This window comes from Lithobates pipiens, unplaced genomic scaffold (genome assembly GCF_037356315.1).
Source record: "Lithobates pipiens isolate NorthernLeopardFrog02 unplaced genomic scaffold, aLitPip1_a1.2 Scaffold_13, whole genome shotgun sequence".
NCBI lineage: Eukaryota > Metazoa > Chordata > Amphibia > Anura > Ranidae > Lithobates > Lithobates pipiens.
The window spans coordinates 425,094,598-425,115,231 of NW_027507718.1; the positions used below are offsets into that span (position 1 = coordinate 425,094,598).

At 42.1% G+C, this 20,634-nt stretch overlaps 1 protein-coding gene across 1 annotated transcript in view; it reads right to left on the reverse strand.

Annotated features, from left to right (window-relative positions):
• Window positions 1–973: 973 nt before the first annotated feature.
• The window catches only part of NWD2 (NACHT and WD repeat domain containing 2), a 452,309-nt gene continuing 432,648 nt past the window's right edge, over window positions 974–20,634 (reverse strand). The window contains exon 7 of the mRNA XM_077477660.1: window positions 974–9,767. Coding sequence (XP_077333786.1) covers window positions 5,835–9,767 — 3,933 coding nt within the window. The 3' untranslated portion in view covers window positions 974–5,834. The remainder of the gene's footprint in view (window positions 9,768–20,634) is intronic.

A 20,634-nucleotide genomic window follows, 5' to 3' on the forward strand; every position in this document is an offset into this window, starting at 1 on the left:
TGGAGAAACATATTCTGCTGAAAAATTAAAAAAGAGTCCTGCGCAAATAATACCACAAAAAATGAATAATGTATAAAAATGTGAAAAAAACAAGAGTCAATGAAAATATTTCAAAATAAACACACCAATAGTGTAGGTGTGTAGTGAAAAAGCACTGGAGAAAGAACAGGACCAAATGTTCCAAAAGATCAGGCTCCCAAAACTCTCACCTCAGAGATGGAATAATAAGGCAAAAGAAAGTAATTCCAATGGACTTCTCCTTCACTTCTCTGTGCACAATCATCAAATGGTATAAACTTCTACCACTAGAGGGCCGATTCAACCTCTTATGAGTAATGCTGCAGCATATGTATCCTCGTGGTATGAAACTTAAAGAAAACACAGAGGGGAAGGGGGAAGGGAGAGAGAAAGGGGACTCCAATAGTGTAGTGGTTTCCAAAACTGAATAAATTTATTTAAGAGAAAGCAAATGGACTCTCACATTTAAAAAGAAAATATCAAACAGAAAGAGATCTGGCGTGTACAGCCAGTCTTACGCTTGTTCCGGTATTCCTACGGGGAGTGGCCGTAGGAATACCGGAACAAGCGTAAGACTGGCTGTACACGCCAGATCTCTTTCTGTTTGATATTTTCTTTTTAAATGTGAGAGTCCATTTGCTTTCTCTTAAATAAATTTATTCAGTTTTGGAAACCACTACACTATTGGAGTCCCCTTTCTCTCTCCCTTCCCCCTTCCCCTCTGTGTTTTCTTTAAGTTTCATACCACGAGGATACATATGCTGCAGCATTACTCATAAGAGGTTGAATCGGCCCTCTAGTGGTAGAAGTTTATACCATTTGATGATTGTGCACAGAGAAGTGAAGGAGAAGTCCATTGGAATTACTTTCTTTTGCCTTATTATTCCATCTCTGAGGTGAGAGTTTTGGGAGCCTGATCTTTTGGAACATTTGGTCCTGTTCTTTCTCCAGTGCTTTTTCACTACACACCTACACTATTGGTGTGTTTATTTTGAAATATTTTCATTGACTCTTGTTTTTTTCACATTTTTATACATTATTCATTTTTTGTGGTATTATTTGCGCAGGACTCTTTTTTAATTATTCTAGTGATAGTTTGTGTTTACTATTTTGTCCCGCTGCATTTTCTGTTTTATTTAGTAGCACTTGCACTTTTGTTATTCCACAGATTGTTACATTATACTTTGTTATGCACGTAGATCTATTTCACGTCTAGCACATAGTGGCGCGAGGGTCCATTTTACATATTCTGCTGAAAAGGTACTGTTATATTCAAGCTAAAATCATATATTTATATGCTATAATGTTATAACATAATCGTTTATTATTTATCTATTTACTGTGAAATTACTGGTTGAAAGTTATAACTTCAAACTTCAGTAATATGTTCGTTAAGCCACCTGTTTGAATACAGATTTTGGAAATATTGTGAATTACCTTTAAAAACAATATATAATATTTATTTGTATATTACTTATGGTAAGTATCCCCTTGCCACCCAGGCCGAATGTCTGACACTTCTCTCCTATATGTAAAAATCATAATTTTTTTTCTATAAAATTACTCAGAACCCCCAAACATTAAATATATTGTTTTAGCAGACACCCTACCAGTGGTCCGGGGGCCATATGTGGCCCACGAAGCCCTCTGATGTGGCCCGCGACCTCCTGCTCTGTGATGGAATAGAACAGAATACAGTTATTGATAGTAAGTTTATTACTAAGATCACAGTGTATATATGGGCATATCTGTTCTGCAGTAGTTACTGGGCTGCTTTCAAACTGATCCGCAGGTGCAGAGCAGTGCACCTGAGGGTTACCTGCACTGAGCCATAGGCCCCTTTCACACGGTCAGTCCGACCCAATTGGACCCTCCATTCACCTCTAAAGAGTAGTAGATGTAAATAGACTTGTGTCCGTTTACAAACGCCTACCTTCAATCCGATCCGCAAAAAAAAAAGGAAGTAGAGTGGGCTGACATGCACCCACTCCGCTCATTGTGGCCCGCGGCTGGTTACCAAGTCGCTTAGGTGGCCTTCACTCTTCAAAAGGTTGGTCACCCCCGCCCTAGGGAATAAAATGATGGTTGTTGCAACTTTTTATGTCATGCGAATATTTGCACAGCAATTACTTTAAATGCTTTTTTTGGGGGGTAAAAAAGAGTTTCATGAATAAAGAAAAAACTAACGTTAGCCCGATTTTAAATTTAAATTTTTTTTGTATAATGTAAAAGATGGCGTTAGTAAATAGATACCTAACATGTCACACTTTAAAATTGTGCACACTTGTGGAATGGCGCCAAATTTCAGAACTTAGAAATCTTTATAAGTGACACATTAATTTTTTTTACAGATTACATGTTTAGAGTTACAGAGTAGATCTAGTGCTAGAATTTCTGCTCTCGCTCTAACGATTGCGGCGTATGTAACCTGTGTGTATCTGGCTCTGGCCTCACCGCACATCCCTGCTCCAGAGTAAGTATTTCCCTTTAATATTGTGTACGCACTACAAGTTCCTAAAGTTACCATTTCCTTTTCTGACTCAACCTGCCACTCCACTCAGCTACCCAGAATTGGGTTGGAGTTTGCAAAGGTCTATGAATTTCTTTCCTAGTCCTATGTGAACTTAGCTAATTATAAAGTACTTAGCATTGTCACTTGGGAGAGGGGGAGTGAGCCACATGCTCACTTATACCCAAAGGTTCTGGATATTTCACTTCACGCCTGGTGAAGCGACTTGCAGAGTGGGGAGGAATTGGGGTGGAATATGGAGAACATGTAAGTATATGCAGTTGGGGAGGGGATGAGCTAAGTAAACCTTTTGCATGGGCAAAGGAAAAAAATCTCCTTAAGTAGACATGAGGCACTTGGCCAAAACTTGGATTCTGTTGAAAATATCTTGCCGCTGGAACTCAGAGTTCATATACCAGCATGTGATTTGACTTGAACACCACAAAATGAAATATCAGTCTTTGGTTGAGCAGACCTTTTAATAATGCCTGTTGTATCTTAGCTGGGCATGTCCCATCTTAGAATCTATTCAAGCAGGTAATCAATGCTTGACAAGCTTATTTAATATAATTACTTTGAAAAGCTGTGAAAAACCATGCCATGTCATACATACATACATTATATTAGATTAATGCAAAATCTTCATAAACGTTTGATAACATATTGGATCGAAACAAAATTTTAGAAAAGTTGAAAACAGTCAATAGCTGTATGTTAAACATTTCATTTAGGACATCAAATATAAGTAAGAAATTCACTAGAAATTCAAAACATTATAGAACCTTTGGATATATCATTTGATATAACAGACTATTTTTGACAATATGCAGGCATTATGACAATCCCAGAGTATTAGGTTGGTCATTTGATCTGTATGTAACACAGAATAGAACAGAATTTTTAAGGCAGATGTCAAAATTAAACTATTGCAGGTCCACAAATGCAATGTTTTTGGTGATATAGTTTGACAGTTTATAATTAACTGATAAAGCTGATCTTGTATCAAGATCTTCTTTTGAAATGTTCTTTCTGACTTGCAATCATCCAATACAATACACCAGTAGGTTTAAACTTGGCTTTGGAGAGCCTATATCAGAGAGTATCACACCATCATAATGATATTTAGGATTATTAAAAATGTGTAATATTTTTAATTTTAAGTTCCTGTTAAAGTTGTGATAAAACATTTCTTTATACCCTGAGGCCAACTCCAGCAAATGTGTCTATTTTTGGATAGAGTAGAGAACAGAACCTCTATTTTTTATTGCTGTTTTTACCCCCGCTCAGGAGATTTACCCTCACTTCATGCTCTAGTGACAGGCAATCAAAAGGACAGCAAGTAACGGGGAAGGTTTAGAACTTCTGAACATATTTTATTGCTGTCATTGTCTTTCTGTCCTGGTGATCCCTTCCCCTCATTTCTTGAGGGCCATCTTTACAATGGGGACACAGACAGCAATACCAGCCAGATAGAAATTCTAAGTTTCCCTCTAGTATCCAAAGCTAAAAATGCTTTGACTGGAGTTGAGCTTTGAAAGCTACTTTTTCATTTTTATCACATCCTGATGCATCTCCAGGTACTGTCAATGATATTTTATCTTTTTTATAGTTAGTATTTGCTATTTAGAGTAAAAAAATACTGCTTAATCCTAACTTTAGACTTATTATACTTGCGTACACACATCTCTACCCAGTTGTACCACTGCCATGGTAGTTATAAACTTAGGGTGTCCACACATGACCAGATGCATTAAGGGCAACAGTGTGTGGGTTGTTTCTGACTTGGCTTGACGCAATGCAGACATGCTGAAAGCTTTCTTTTCTCCAGTTTCCACTGAAAAGAAAATGATCAACTGCTGGCGGCAAAACGAATCCCCTACAATTTGGTATATTTATTTATAGGTCAAGCTATCCTTACCTTACTAAAACTCACATCCTAATACAATCTGGAGAACAGAAAGAACACTTCCTTTATATCAGACCGGTCAGTTCTGTGCCTTTACCTAAAACAGTGACACATCCTCTATTGCTAATCAAGTTACACTGCATAGCCCTTCTTCGGCTCCATGTACACTACAGCTTCTAAACTTGAGTTTAGGATCTTTTGGCATTTTTTTGACAAAGCTCCTGAACTCAACTCCATAAAAGTAGGCTTTTATGACCATTTAAAAGCTTGTGCGGTGAGGGAAAGTTCAACATAACCTCCCTCTCATGAACGTGGAAGAATCGCGTTCAGGATATGAAAGTTTTGACCATCGGTCGCAAAACATGCAAAACCGCTGTAAAATAATGGCACGATTTTGCCCCATTTTGCTATTTATAATGGCCGGTGGTCAAAGTAATTCAAGTGTGCATGAAGCCTTCTACTGTGTGGGATAAGACAACAAGGGTGCTAAACAAAGGCTCTGTTATGCATGGTTTTTCTCATTCAAATTGTGATGATGTTAAGTAAAAAAAGATTTTTGTTATTAGTATAATGCCTACTGGGCAGATAGTATATATACTCATTGCAAAAATTTCAGCTCAGACAATTCTTCCATAAATCAGGTTCCATACATATAAAGTATGGGATTTTAAAGGCAAGGAAGACCAAATCAAAATTCTGGTGGCTGGAAAAGATTGGCCATTTCTCTGTTATTTAAAATGTCGTTGCAGATATCAACTTCAATGATGCCCATCTAGCCCTGTATGACCAGTTTAAAGTTGGTCATAGACATTTTATAGAAAATCACTGATTGACAGTAGATCACAGCTTTTATCAATACTTCTCTAAACAATCACATCTGCATCCTATGAACATATGTATGTAAGTAATGCTGCACTGATTTTTACATTGTCAGAGGGAAATATAAGGTACTGCATGAAAAGTGGCTCCCACCTGTCAAACGGAAGGGTCAACTGATTCTGCAAAAGTTGCATGTATTGTGTATTTACTGGCAAGTAATATTCATCTATTCAATAGGCATCTTGCCAGCTGCAGCATAGGATGTCGATGCCATGATTTTGCATTTGCGGCAAGGTTATGCCTTTACAGATTCTTTATTTGTAATTATAGCTTTACAACAGGAAAACAATAAGAGCATTAAGCTTTATAATTTTAACAGTGCCTCAATAATTTTCAGTGCCTGAAATATATATAAATAATTTAACATGGCATATCGGACAACAGAGTTTTTGCTATATTTTGCTGGATATTTTTGTTTTTAAACAGTGATGCCTGAATTGCCATGGACATTTAATTAATACATGTAATTTAAGATCAGAATAGTGTGTAAACCTCTTTGTAAGCATCCATACTTTGGTGGTCTCAGTTGTTTGCCGCAAAGCTCTGTCCTCTACAGTCAATGGCAGAGCACATTTTCTCATAACAAAAATTATGTTTTTTGGTTGGAGTTGTCTCTGTTCCTTCACCAGAATCTGACACTGTGATGGGGCTGTCTCTGGCAAATACTTCAGTGGATTCTCTCCATAAGCAGTCAGGTGCCATTTTGTATATGTAATTATTGCATTTGGGCCTGAAAATATGTGATTTGTTACTGAAAATCTGACGACTGTTGGAAGTTGCAATTTTTATTTTCAACGTGGCATCGACTCTGTCCACAACTGTGTAAGTGCCAATACTCCCGTCCTCAAATCCTACAACGATATTGAGATGCCGCTGTGAAAGTGCAAGGAAAGTTGGCGTTTTATATAATGAACAAGCACCAATGCTCTTTCCATCAGCAAGTCTCATCACTATTAAACTTGAAACTGAATTCTCCTCATCGTCTTCCCCATTGCGGAAGCAAATATAGACAAGGTAACGCCCATCACAAGACAAGCTCTGCTTCCATATAACACCTGATGCATGCACCACTCTGAGCTTTCCACTATGCAGATCGAGTACATTGAACTTTTCATCACCATGAGTGACAATCCCAAGCTTTCCATTTGGAGAGATTTCAAAATCGTTGAGATTTTTCAAAAAGTTGGATGGAAGCTGCACCCTTCTACAAACTGCCTCCTCAGCCAGGCTCCAGATGCTCACAGTTTCAGTTGATGTCATAAACACAACAAAATCTGGACAGTCCGGGATCAGTCTGAAGTTTACAATTGTTGACCCATCATCACAACAGTACTTTTTAGTTATGCTTCCTGTCCATAAACTTACAGCCAGAAGCTTGTTCTTGGTCATGCCGATCACAAATGTGTTTGCAGTAGTTATAAGTGCATTCTTTAAGGCAGCTAAGATATTACAGACTTTATGGCCTGTTGCAAGCCTCCATACTCTAGATGCATTTTGCTCACAAAGAGACACTATAAATTGATCATTATGTGTTATCAACAGCTGAAATATTCTTTGACCACTAATTCGAAGAAGATTTTCTCCAGTGCCAGTATGCCAAACATATTGGTTACATTTGTCATCTGAGGTGACCAGCAATTCACCAGTGGCTGTGAGCACACCATTTTCCACATTCCCCTCATGCTTAAAGGCAGATTCAATATAACCAGTGTTAAAATTCCATTTCTGGACATAATCAGATCCATCAAGTGAGTAAATGTAATCTCCTCTGCTAGACAACAAAACTGTATGGACAGCTCTACCAGTCTTGTCAATATTGGACATTGCTGTTAAGATATCAATGTCCCAAATTGAAAGCACACCACTAACAGACAAGGACAGAAGTAAATTGTGATGGCTTGATTTCACTAATTTGACAATGTTCCCTGAGATTTCTTGTAAACTTGCCATGCATTGCCCAGTGTCTCTTCTCCATACAAATATAGATGAGGTATTTTCCATGGAAGCAATTATACAGTCAGAATTTCTGGACAGGACAGCTGAAATAAATTTCTCATTGCGCTTTGCCCGAAACTTTTCAGAAATTTTCCACATTCGTGTATCCAAAAGTTCAATACTTAATGCTTTACAGATGAGAATTGCACTTTGGTCTTCTGGTAGCTCAGTGCTGATGACTTCACTGTCTCCCTTGGTACAATCAAATTCTTCAGTTACTTGAGGATTGGTCATTTCCTCTGTGTTCCATACAGAGAGACTCCCTTCATTGTCAATCATGACTGCTTCTTGATTTGTATCAAGAACGAGAATGTATTTCACAAACCCTCCAGAAAATTCAGATGTAACAGTTGATAGCTTCTCACCAGTACCCAAATGAAATATTGTGGTAGTATTGAGGTATTGTCCACAAAATGCATACAGTCCATCTGAAGAACACTGAATGCAGGTTACCTCATACCAGCAATGGAAATTGTAAAGTGGCCAGCCGTAAAGTAAATCTATAACATTAACATCTTTACTTGCTTCCAACCAGGCCAATGCGTGTGTATGTGACAGTGTAAACCCATTTATAAGGTTTGGACCCCCTCCAACTCCTTTGGAACCTTTAATTTCAACTTCATATAAAAGGCAAGAGTTTAGGTTATCATAAATTAGTAGGGTGTTCTTTGTTGTGGACACAACAAGATACTTTTCATCTGCTGTAAGCTTCATCCCCATAATTACAAACTGGGTAGTGGTGATTTGCCTTAAAAGTTGTCTTGATTCAACATCCCAGGTACTTATGGTGCCATTCTCAAGTGCAGAGATTATAATATTTGGACTGTATGTTGGGAGGACCTCAGTGATGTGCAGTGAACTAGATGATAGTGAAATTCTTTCAGGGCTGTAGGTAACATCCATGGAAGAATGGAGTGGAACAATTGAACAGTATTTAGGTCCATCTTTGTCACATTCTAAAAGAAGGTTTCGGAATTTAGGCAAAGAACTCACAACTGGAAGAAGTATTTGCTGTAACTCAGCTGAAAGGGACCCTGGATTTTTAAGAACTTTGTTTTTAATGCTTTGAAGGGTGTTCGCAAGAAACTTCAGCTCTTTTTCTTGTGAGCAATTGTATGCTATTTCAATATCACCTAGTGCCTTTTCAAACTGACCAATTTTGATCATTGTATACAGCCAACTAAAGTTCATTGTAATCCCAGACATCATTTCATCTGTCATACCACATCTTGTCAAATGATGCAAAAGTTCCGTCATTTTTCTGTGATTCACAAAAAATATATCAGGCTGTAAAGGATTGCACTGAAACGCCCAGGGCTGTTCTGGAGCCTGCCTGTCAAATTCATTTTCATCAGGATAATGTTTTCCATCATTGTGTATGCCACTATGTTCATTTTGAATGCAATTTTCAAAATATTGATGCTCCCTGTAAAAGGCTTTTTTACTTCCTCCTGACCATATACCTAAGAAGTACTCTGCCACATTGGCATGCATCTCTTGCAAATCATCATCATTATTGAGATACAATTTCTGGGCAATGAGATGAAGGTGTCTGTTTGACCAAACCAAAAGTGTAACATTTCTTACATGTCTCTCTACCAAATAGCCAGTAAGATCCTCTCTGATTTGTGCAATAATTCTATAAGGTACCCTTAATGGGTTCAATGGTTTCCCATTGGCTAATAACTCATTCATCACACTGTTATCAAGAGCTAAAATATCCTCCAGCTCTACCTCACTAAGACCTGTTTTGGCCATTGTAATGTACCCTAGTGCCCTTGACACCAACCGTAGCCCACACTTGTTCTCCAGTGAGCAGAATAACTGTTCTATGTTCTCATGTACAGTCACACAAAGAGTTGAGTCATCAACATCTTTATGTGATCTCCAGTTTCGGACCTCTCTGAAAGTCAGGTTGACAAACATTGGCAAAGTGCACCTAGAGAAAGCTTCATTGACGTAAATTTGCTGACCTGATGTTACCTTTCTTTTAACCCTTAGGAGCTGATGTTTAAGTATTTGGCTGCACATTTTTCGATCCCTTGGAATAAGTTCTACATAATTGTCTTCGTTGTGTATAAGGCACCTTAGATTTTGGAGCATTCCATACTTGTTTGGCAGTGTTGATATGATTATACGAACTGTGCGAGGAAGATGAATGGGAAGCCACCAAAGTTTTCTGGCATCTTCACTGTCTGAAAGCTGTTCAAGACTATCAAGCACAAGAACAAGGGGTTTATGAAATGAAGACTCATTCAGCAAGTTTAAAAATAGTTCCCGAAGGTCCAGGATTTTTTTTGGAATGCTCTGCAGTAAACATCGGTAATTTACTGCAAGTTGTTCACAAAGGCTTTGCAGTAAACAATTTAATTCAGAGCTCATTCCAGTGGATCCCAGGAATCTTACAATGACCACTGGATCTGAATCTGTTCCCATTTCATCTTGAAGCCATGAAAAGGCCTGTAATACAAACAAAAGTCAAAGTTACAAAGTTTATTTTTTAAGTATTAAATGTGAGCTCATTGGACTTAAAAGTGGTTCTAAAGTCTAAAGTTTTTTGTTGTTGTTGTTTTTTTTAACCATAATGCATTCTCTGCATTAAGGAAAAAAATCTTTCCACTGTATGTTACCCCCTCCCTAACACCTACTTGACTTCTGTATCAATCCAGCTCTGTGCCCGACTGCAGGCCTTCTCTCCCTTTCTTTCTGGTCTCACAGGCTTTGCTGAGAACAGTGTGAGCCATTGGCCCCTGCTGCTGTCAGTCAAATCAAGTGAGCAAAAAGTGGGGGGGTGGGACCGAGTCTATTGACATAAACGGCCTGGCTGGGGAGCAAGCCTGAACATCTGCCCCCATAGTATGTGACTTGCTATGGGGGCAGACACAGAAGAGAAGAGGCAAGATTATCAAGGTTTGGCTCAGTATAGGAGTCAAGGGTTGGCTCAGTATATTGCCATTGCACAGAGCAAGTAAGTATAAACCTTAGACTTTAAAATCACTTTTAATTAAGTTTGTAGAACTGAGCAGTTATTTCATTATTTAAATACACTGTATAATACCAGCTTCCATCAGTGTCACTTCATCCTAAAAAATTTGCTTTTGTACTGTGTATGCTTTTTAATCAGAGCATGTAGGTGATAAGTGATTAGCACTCTTGGCTTGCAGCGCTAGGGCCACTGGTTTGAACCCCAACTATGAAACTGCCTGCAAGGAGTTTTCATGTTTTACTTATGCTTGTGTTGGTTTTCTCCCACATCCCAAAGACATGCTGGTAGGTTCCCAATGACTAAACTCCGAGGGTGGAGTGAAATGTGTTGGGGGCATGGCCTGGTCAGAGTCCAGGTTGTGGTTGCCACTCCACTCATCTCAACAGAACACCTTGATGTGCAGCTTCCAGGGTCTATCTTCCTTTCCTCCATGCTGGAAGGTTAATTGGCTTCTGTCTAAATGGGCCCCAGTACTCGTATGTATTCATGTGAAGTAGACTATAAGCTCCTTAAGAACAGGCACCAAAGTGAATGTACAATATATTGTATGTAAACTGCTGCATACATTATCGGTGCTCTATAAACAATTTGTATTAAGCAAAATAATATTCACCCACTTACTTATGTGTAAAAAAACACAGGTTGGAAAGCAAAGAACAAAAAAGAAACGAGGTTCAAAGAAAAAAACAAAAACTTTAACAACATAAAATGAAGATCCATTCAAAAAACCCCAGAGGTGAACAGATATGACAAAGACTGTTGCCCACTACCCAATGAATTTGGCTCTGCAATCTAAATAGGTTTTAATGACCAGTAAAGTGAACTGGTAAAAGGGTACTTATCACTTCTCAGTAGTTCACTGCTATGCAAACTTCTGCCTGCAGGATACTGGAGCCACATGTTCTTCCTCTTCCTTACTATGTATATAATGTATTTCATAGATATAGTTACAGTATATACTCAATTACAACATGTGCCACCTGTTTCTTTAAAAAAAATAGCTAACATTACATAATATAAATTTAATATAATTTTTGCAGGAACAAAGGAAAAATAGGCACATCTTTTTAGTTAATGGGGCACATTTTGTATACATCAGGACAAATCTGCCTGAGCTTAATTTTATTTCATTCAGTTTGGATCAATTACTTAATATCAAAATAGACTTTTCTTTTTGTGAGGGAATTTTCCTATAGCTTGGTGAATGTTGTAAAAATACACAATCATTGTGTCTCTCAATAGGACATAAAAATCTCCATACATGACTGAGGGACCCGCAGAATGCAGAGGCTCCGATTATCTATAAAACATTAAACACTTGAACAAACCCCCTTCCAAAATGACCAGACAACACATTTTATTTGGAGTCGAATGGCCATAACAGCCTTTTATTACAAACTATTACAAACCACCCTGCCTGCTTCTATGACAAGAAAATAAGGTCTAAGGTCTAAGAGAGCCTATATACTCATGATTGTATCTGCCACCCAATCAAAGGCCCCCAGCCGCAACTAGACTGACTCAGGGACAATTAACCACTTATATACTACCAGATACAACCTAATTAATACCCAGATGTTACCACCGTATTAGCTAGGAAGGGACACCCATACCTCAGATGGGCCCAACCCACAACTTTCCACAGTTAGGAAGGGACACCCATACCTCAGATGGGCCCAACCCACAATTTTCCATAGATATTTATCCGGCACCGCCTTCAAATATCCAAAAGACCCCCTACCTGCTGCTATGACAAAAAAATTAAAATAAAAGGACCAAGAAATTGAATGGCAAGCTAACAACATAAAACCCGAAAACCCACTATAAATATCCCAGCACCTTGAGAAAAGAGGAGGCTCCAAACCAAAAACAAACTAGGGAGGGAGGAAGGAAGGGACGGAGGGTGGGAGAAAACTGTCTGACTGACTGAGCTGTGACACAATACCCCTGTTAGCAGCGTATTGAAATCATGCTGGAAGCTTGTTGTATGCAGTAATACGGCTTTACTTTCTTGGAGAAATATCAATGCATGTCTTTACAGAATGGAGAAACATGAACACAGGTACAAGGAGCATCCAAGTACATGCTCCTAGAGAGAGGATAGACAAACATCCTGTTATATCATAGATAACATAACTATACACTATAATACTACAGCGCCACCTTCTGCTTAGACAGGCATAATGCATATGCAGTATATAGTCAGTTTATAAGAAACTTTGCTATTGTACTTTTCCAACCCCACCTCCTCTCTATCCACTACAGGACACACCCTCTGCCTTGAACTCTTCAATCTGCTAAGCAGCCTGCATCATATCAAAATCACCCACGAATACTCCACCTCTTTTGCAGTCCCCAGTCATGCTGGCCCTCCTCCTAGTTTCACTCAGCTCCAGGTCATATACTTGACTGAGGGACCTGCAGAATGCAGAGGGTCCGATTATCTATTAAACATTAAACACTTGACCAATCCCCCCTTCCAAAATGACCAGACGACAAATTTTATTTGGAGTCGAATGGCCATAGCAGCCTTTTATTACAAACCATTAAATACGACAATTCACAAGAAAACAAGTTTAATGCATATAATACAGTCAATGCATAACAAATAAACCAACCTCAGCTTATGCCCAGTCTAAGGTCTTTGACCGGCTCAGTGACAATTAACCACTTACGTACTACCAGATACAACCTAATTAATACACGGATGTTACCACCGTGTTGTTAGGAAGGGACACCCATACCTCAGATGGGCTCAACCCAAAAATTTCCACAATTATTTAATCGGCATCAAAGACCCAATAGACCCCCTGCCACAGCACACAAGCGTGACACCTTACATAGGTGTTGCCCCCCAAACCGGAAGACCCGCTGAATACACTCCTGCAATCCCAGATGTCATAAATAAATGCAGATAGCATTCAGATACACACCATCTCTTCTCAGATATCACCAGGTCTCATCCTCCAGCTCTTGACGACGTATTGCCAGGTCCCCATTTTGGACAAAAAAAAATAATTGCTACCTCCTAGTTCACCTCTATCCTGGCTTTGTTGATCAGGAGAACCCTTCCAAGAACCCTTCTTCGACTGATCAGCGTTAGATTTTCTTAACTGAATACCCAATGTAGTGTCCCGTAACCACACATCCTGTATGCTCAAACCACCCTCAAAAGCCCCAAAAAAAGGCCAGCACAAAGACGGCCCAGAACAAAGCAACCTCATAGGTGGAAGAACCACGTGTACATCATCGTCCTTACGAGAACACCCCCCATCCTCATTCGCCAGATCGGTTCTTGACACACCCTGCAGTATGAGGATCAAGTTGACGCACATAATGAATGACTAATTGAGAACTTGGAAGCGGCAATGCAATGTTCCACAGTTGCTTGGGGCATGGAATTCCATGCTGCTCTGTTTCTCATGCCAACTGATGGAATCTGACCCACTGGAAACAAGACAAATCATCAGCCAGGATTTATCGACTCTTGGAACGAGCACAATTCCATGGAAAGTACAATGGCAAAATAGTTCCCGAACAGTCAAATTACGCACTAAACAAACCTCCCTCCATTCCACTGGCCAACCAACTCTCAGCACTTCAATGACCCTGACAGTATGTCACAGATCAGCTGCGGAGCTGATCTGTGTCTCACCTTTACTGCAGTGGGTCGGCTGGTATCTGTTGTCCACTGTCTGGTGTTCAGCTCTGTGCACTCTCCAGCTATGGGTGTCGACGCCCTTCACCTGTTGCCTAATATATGATTCCTTCCTGCTACTTCCTGTCCAGCCCTCATGTGCTTCTCTATTTAAACCCCTTTCAAACCTGCTACTGGTTGCTTGAGCAACGTTTGTTCCTAGCTCCCCTGTGTAACCTGTTTACCTGTCTTCTCGTGATCTGATCTTCTGTGTACCGACCCGGCTTGTTCTGATTACGTTGTCTGCAGCCCGCCCTGACCTTGGCTCACTACCTGGCTTTCCTTGCTTCATCCATCTATCCTTGTCTACAGTGTCTTCGGGTACTTCCCTAGCGCGCAGGGTGAACCCGGGGGTCGTGACCTGGGGTCAGCACACAGCTAAGTCCAAACCTTCGCGAGAGGGTCACTGGCGGAACACCGGCTGACTCTTAGATTCCACGCCCTGGGGGATCCCGTGTCACCTGCTCGCCTGAGGGTTCACTGTAAGTAGTACCGCGACAGTTTGCTCAAGCCATGAGTGTCTCTGAGAATCGGCCATTGACCGAGGATCCCATGCAACATCTAGTTCAGAGACTTAACTCCCAGCAAGCTAATCAAGAGCAAATAATGCTGGTTCTCCAGGATCTGGCCTGTTGTCTGGATCGTCTGCAACTCGCTACAACTTCAGCTCCTCCCGTTCCTGCTCCCGCTTCAGTTGCTCCGGTCTTACCTGCTGCACCTGGCAATCCCTGACTGCATCTGCCGTCACCACCTCGGTTCTCCGGTGATCCTAAGGCTTGTCGGGGCTTCATTAATTAGTGTTCCATCCACTTCGAACTTTCCAGCCACCATTTTCCTACTGATCGCACCAAAGTTGCATACATCATCTCTCTCCTCTGCGATTATGCTTTAGCTTGGGCCTCTCCACTCTGGGAATCACACGCTCCTATCACCTCTGACCTCCAGCTCTTTTTGGATGCATTTCGGAAAACTTTTGATGAGCCTGGCAGAGCGTCTTCGTCTGCTGGGGCCCTCCTTCGTCAGCAAGAAATGACAGTCGGCCAATACGCAGTTTTGATTCCGTACGCTGGCCGCTGAACTCAAATGGAATAATGAGGCTCTTACTGCTACCTTCTGGCAAGGCCTATCTGACTGTGTCAAGGATGAACTCGCTGGATGCGCCATTCCCACCACATTGGATGACTTAATCGCATTGAGCATTCAAATTGACATTCACTTCCAGGAGCGGGCTCTGGAGAAATCCAGATCCAGTCATCCCCCTGCTGGCTGTCCAGCACAGGTAGTCCAAAGATCGGTGCAATCCTCTCCGTCTTCGACCTCTCACGTGTTGGAAGAACATATGCAGCTTGGGCGAACACGCCTCACTCCCGAGGAGCGTGGCCGAAGCATGGGACTGGGTTTGTGCCTTTATTGTGGCGATAAAAGACATCTTTTGAACTCATGTCCACTCCGTCCTGGAAACTCCAGGGTCAAGCTCACTCAGAGGGAGGTGATCTAGACCGATCCGTTAATTTTCCTCGTTTCCCTCGTTTCACCCTTCCCGTAGCTATCCGCTGGGCTCAGAATGCTTATCAACTCTCTGGATACATGGATTCTGGTGCTGCCGGGAATTTCATTGAACAGTCTGTAGCTTCCGAGTTGGGCATCGCCTTTGTTGCCTTGGCTATGCCTCTCTCCGTGACCGCAGTAGACGGCTCCTTCTTGCCTATGACTCCAATCCGTTTTAAAACCTCTCCTATAGAGTTACGCATTGGGGCTTTGCATAGAGAGGAGATCTCTTTCCTAATATTGCCTAAATCTTCCAGTCCCATCATCCTGGGCCTCCCATGGTTGCAGAAACACTCCCCACATCTGGACTGGAATTCTGAACAAGTATTGGCTTGGAGCCCTCCATGCCAACATCAGTGTATTTCCAGGGTGCTACCTCCTTCTTCCATTCCTCTTGCTGAGACCTCCACAACTCCCATGTTGCCTGCCCAATATCAATCCTTCCAAGATGTTTTCTGCAAAAAGGCCGCCGATCGCCTTCCTCCTCATAGAGACTTTGACTGCTCCATTGAGCTTTTACCTGGGACCGCTCCTCCCCGTGGCCGAGTCTACCCTCTATCTATCCCCTAGACACAAGCCATGTCTGAATACATTCGGGAAAACCTGCAAAAGGATTTCATCGGGAAATCTAACTCACCTGCTGGAGCCGGATTCTTCTTTGTAGCGAAAAAAGATGGTTCACTCCGTCCATGCATCGACTACAGGGGTCTTAACGCCATCACCGTGAAGAACCGATACCCTCTTCCTTTAATTTCCAAACTCTTTGACAGACTGCGAGGTTCTCATATCTTTACTAAATTGGATCTTAGAGGGGCCTACAATTTAATAAGAATCCGGGAAGGAGAAGAATGGATGACCACCTTTAACACCAGGGATGGGCATTATGAGTATCTTGTGATGCCCTTCGGATTATGCAATGCCCCAGCGGTCTTCCAAAATTTTGTTAACGAGATCTTTTGCGACCTTCTGTATGTCTGTGTTATCGTATATCTGATATTCTAATTTTCTCGCCAGACTTACCTACCCATCGTCTTCACGTAAAAACTGTGCTACAGCGTCTACGGGACAATTGCCTATATGCAAAATTGGAGAAGTGTCTATTTGAACAAACACAAGTTCCATTCCTGGGCTATATAATCTCGTCACAAGGTCTCTTCATGGACCCAGCCAAACTTCGGGCCATCTCAGAGTGGCCTCAGCCCTCTGGTCTTAAAGCCACCCAACGCTTTTTGGGCTTCACCAATTACTACCGCCAATTCATTCGCAACTACTCCACCTTGGTGGTTCCTATTACATCGCTCACCCGCAAAGGTGCAAATGCTCGGCTCTGGTCCCCTGAAGCCATTGAAGCTTTCCGCAAACTCAAGGCAGCCTTCCTCTCTGCCCCTATTCTTCTACATCCGGACATTACTAAACCCTTTTCTTTGGAGGTAGATGCCTCTTCTGTAGGAGTCGGGGCCGTCCTACTCCAAGCTCAGCAGGGCAAGTCTCAACCTTGCGGATTCTTTTCCAAGAAGTTTTCTGATGCTGAGAAAAACTATACCATTGGGGACCGTGAGCTACTTGCCATTAAACTAGCTCTTCAAGAATGGCGACATCTTCTAGAGGGTTCTCCCCATTGTATTACCATCTATACTGATCATAAAAATCTGCAGTATTTACAATCCGCGAAAAGCTTGAACGCAAGTCAAGCTCGCTGGGCCCTCTTTTTCGCCCGCTTCAATTTTAACATTACTTTGCGTCCAGGTACCAAGAACCTTCGAGCCGATGCCTTGTCCAGGTCGTTTGATGTCAATGATTCTGAGAATCACCTAGATCCTGGTCCCATCATTCCTCCGCATCGTATTCTAGCCATCACTCAGCTCCAGTCTACGCAGCCTCCTCCTTTTGTAGCCCCTGCACTTCGTCCCAAACTCCTTGCTTGGGCACATGACTCCAAGTTCTCTGGACATCCTGGCATTCCTCGTACTTGTGACCTTCTTCAGCGTCATTATTGGTGGCCTTCTCTTCGTAAGGATGTCAAAGAATACGTTCAAGCTTGTTTGGTTTGTGTACTTTCCAAATCTTCCACGTCCACCCCTGGTGGGTTGCTTTTGCCCTTACCAGTGCCCGATGTACCTTGGCGTTGTATTGCCATGGACTTTATCTCTGATCTGCCTCCCTCAACAGGTTCTACAGTCATCTGGGTAGTGGTGGATCGGTTCTACAAAATGTGTCACTTGATTCCTCTCCCAGGCCTACCTTCTACTCCCAGTCTTGCCACAACTTTCATAAAGGAGATCTTTCGTCTTCATGGGATGCCTTCCCATATTATCTCTGACAGAGGAGTTCAATTTACTGCTCGGTTTTGGAGAGCCTTGGCCAGCTCTTTTGGGATTAAATTGGATTTTTCATCTGCCTTTCATCCCCAGTCCAATGGGCAAACGGAACGTGTCAATCAAAATGTAGAACGTTTTCTCCGTGCCTTCATTTCTGCTCACCAAGATGACTGGGTGGACCTTTTGCCCTGGGCAGAGTTTGCCTTAAACCATCACGCCAATGCCAGTTCTGGGAAATCTCCTTTCTTCACAGTTTATGGGCAGCATCCATATGTTCCCTTTCCTGTTCCCATTTCTCCTGTGGTACCAGTAGCAGCCCAGACCCAAAGGTCCTTCAACTCTATCTGGAAAGAAGTCTCTGGGAATCTTCATCTAGCTGCTTCCAGGCATAAAATGGCGGCAGATCGTCATCGCCGTCCAGCTCCTAAGTTCCTGCCTGGCGATAGTGTTTGGCTCTCTACCAAGCACATCCGACTCCGGGTACCCTCGATTAAATTTGCCCCTCGTTTCATTGGTCCATTTCCTATTCTCCGCCAGATCAATCCAGTGGCTTTCAAGCTCCGTCTACCCTCTCATCTCAGGATACCCAACACCTTCCATGTCTCCCTGCTCAGGCCACTGGTCCTCAATCGCTTCTCTCGCCCTTCTTCTCCCCCTGCTCCTGTGGCTGATACCTCGGATCAGTATGAGATTAAAGTAATATTGGACTCCAAGTACTCCAGGGGGAAGTTATTCTATCTCATTGATTGGAAGGGCTATGGTCCAGAGGAGAGGTCTTGGATCCTTGCCACTGATGTCTGTGCCCCACGTCTGGTGACCAGTTTCCATCAGAAATTTCCCTCCAAGCCAGCCTCCAGATGTGTAGGGAGGCCTCGTAAGAGGGGGGTACTGTCACAGATCAGCTGCGGAGCTGATCTGTGTCTCACCTTTACTGCAGTGGGTCGGCTGGCATCTGTTGTCCACTGTCTGGTGTTCATCTCTGTGCACTCTACAGCTATGGGTGTCGACGCCCTTCACCTGTTGCCTAATATATGATTCCTTCCTGCTACTTCCTGTCCAGCCCTCATGTGCTTCTCTATTTAAACCCCTTTCAAACCTGCTACTGGTTGCTTGAGCAACGTTTGTTCCTAGCTCCCCTGTGTAACCTGTTTACCTGTCTTCTCGTGATCTGATCTTCTGTGTACCGACCCGGCTTGCTCTGATTACGTTGTCTGCAGCCAGCCCTGACCTTGGCTCACTACCTGGCTTTCTTTGCTTCATCCATCCATCCTTGTCTACAGTCTCTTCGGGTACTTCCCTAGCGAGCAGGGTGAACCCGGGGGTCGTGACCTGGGGTCAGCACGCAGCTAAGTCCAAACCTTCGTGAGAGGGTCACTGGTGGAACACCGGCTGACTCTTAGATTCTGCGCCCTGGGGGATCCCGTGTCACCTGCTCGCCTGAGGGTTTGCTGTAAGTAGTACCGTGACACAGTAGATTCCATAACCAGCAGTGCCTGCCGTGTCAGTGAACAGTTTCAGATCAAAATTGGAAATCACCTGCTCCAGCCAAAGAGAGACCATTGTAAGAAACCAGAAATTAACCCCACACTTGCAAGTCCTCACACTGATCCTGCCCAAGCCCAATATAAGAATGTGGTGCCTTTATGCCAGCTGTAGCAGCTGACAGTCGTCTAAAAATAAATACATGGCCCATGGGCATACTGCAACAAGCAAAATTCAACTTGCCCAAGAGAGATTGCAAAGCATGGAGTTTAATTTTTTTTTTGAATTGCCCGGTGGCATAAACCGTCCCCTTCAGATCTTCAAGTTTGTAAAAAACAGTAGTGCAGCGCTTAATACAATAAAATAAATAATAAAATAATTAATAAAAAATATCATCAAAACATTGAATGTCCATATAGTTCATATGAAGAGCGATCAGTGAGATCTTCAGTGACAAACTGATAAATCATGCAAGTGACTCTGGGAAAAAACCTCCACCGATGGTTAAAATGGCTGCTCACCTCACTAAATGGACCCGTTTTAATTATGGAGGGTCAAACACGCTTTCTTAAATAGGGTGTAAACCCGTTGGCACATCCAAAATAATCCTTCTTATGGGTGTTTATTACCATCAGCATCACAGATCCCATAGCTAGGTGAAGTAAAGGGTAGCCGGTTTTCCATTATGATGCTCCTGTGCAGGTCTATGTCTTTCAAATGCTCCCACTCAATCTTGCTTGCAATGCAATCCTTCTCCATACAGCCAGCCTCCAGCCTCACAACCCCCACCAACAGCTACTAGGAAACAGTAGGAAACTACGAACAAGAAATCATCTAAGTCATGAATGACTGAATTAAGCCTGGAAGCATCCTCATCTGCCCATTCCTAAAAGGAACTAAACATTTCAAACAACAAACAAGAAATGCCACAGCCCATTGGTAAACATCTATCAACAAAAGTCTGCCCTTGCTATTGGCAGGAGATGGCAACAACTAGGATGTACCGCTAACCAATGAAAGGCCGCCTCCAATATCAGTTTTGGCCAACAACGTACATTTACCATACCCAGGAACCTACGACACTGCCATATCAAAAGAAGTATAGAACACCATGTAAAGCTCTGGATCAATGGCATCATTCACTGAACCCCCTTTAGGATGTGACAAGTGATGAATGAGGCGTAACTTATTTGGTTCTTTTTTGTGGATAATACCCAAAGGGGAAATACTGGCGGTGAATCAAAAGGGGCCAGCCATGCGACCCAAAAGCAACTATTTTGAAAGGTTTTCCTGAAA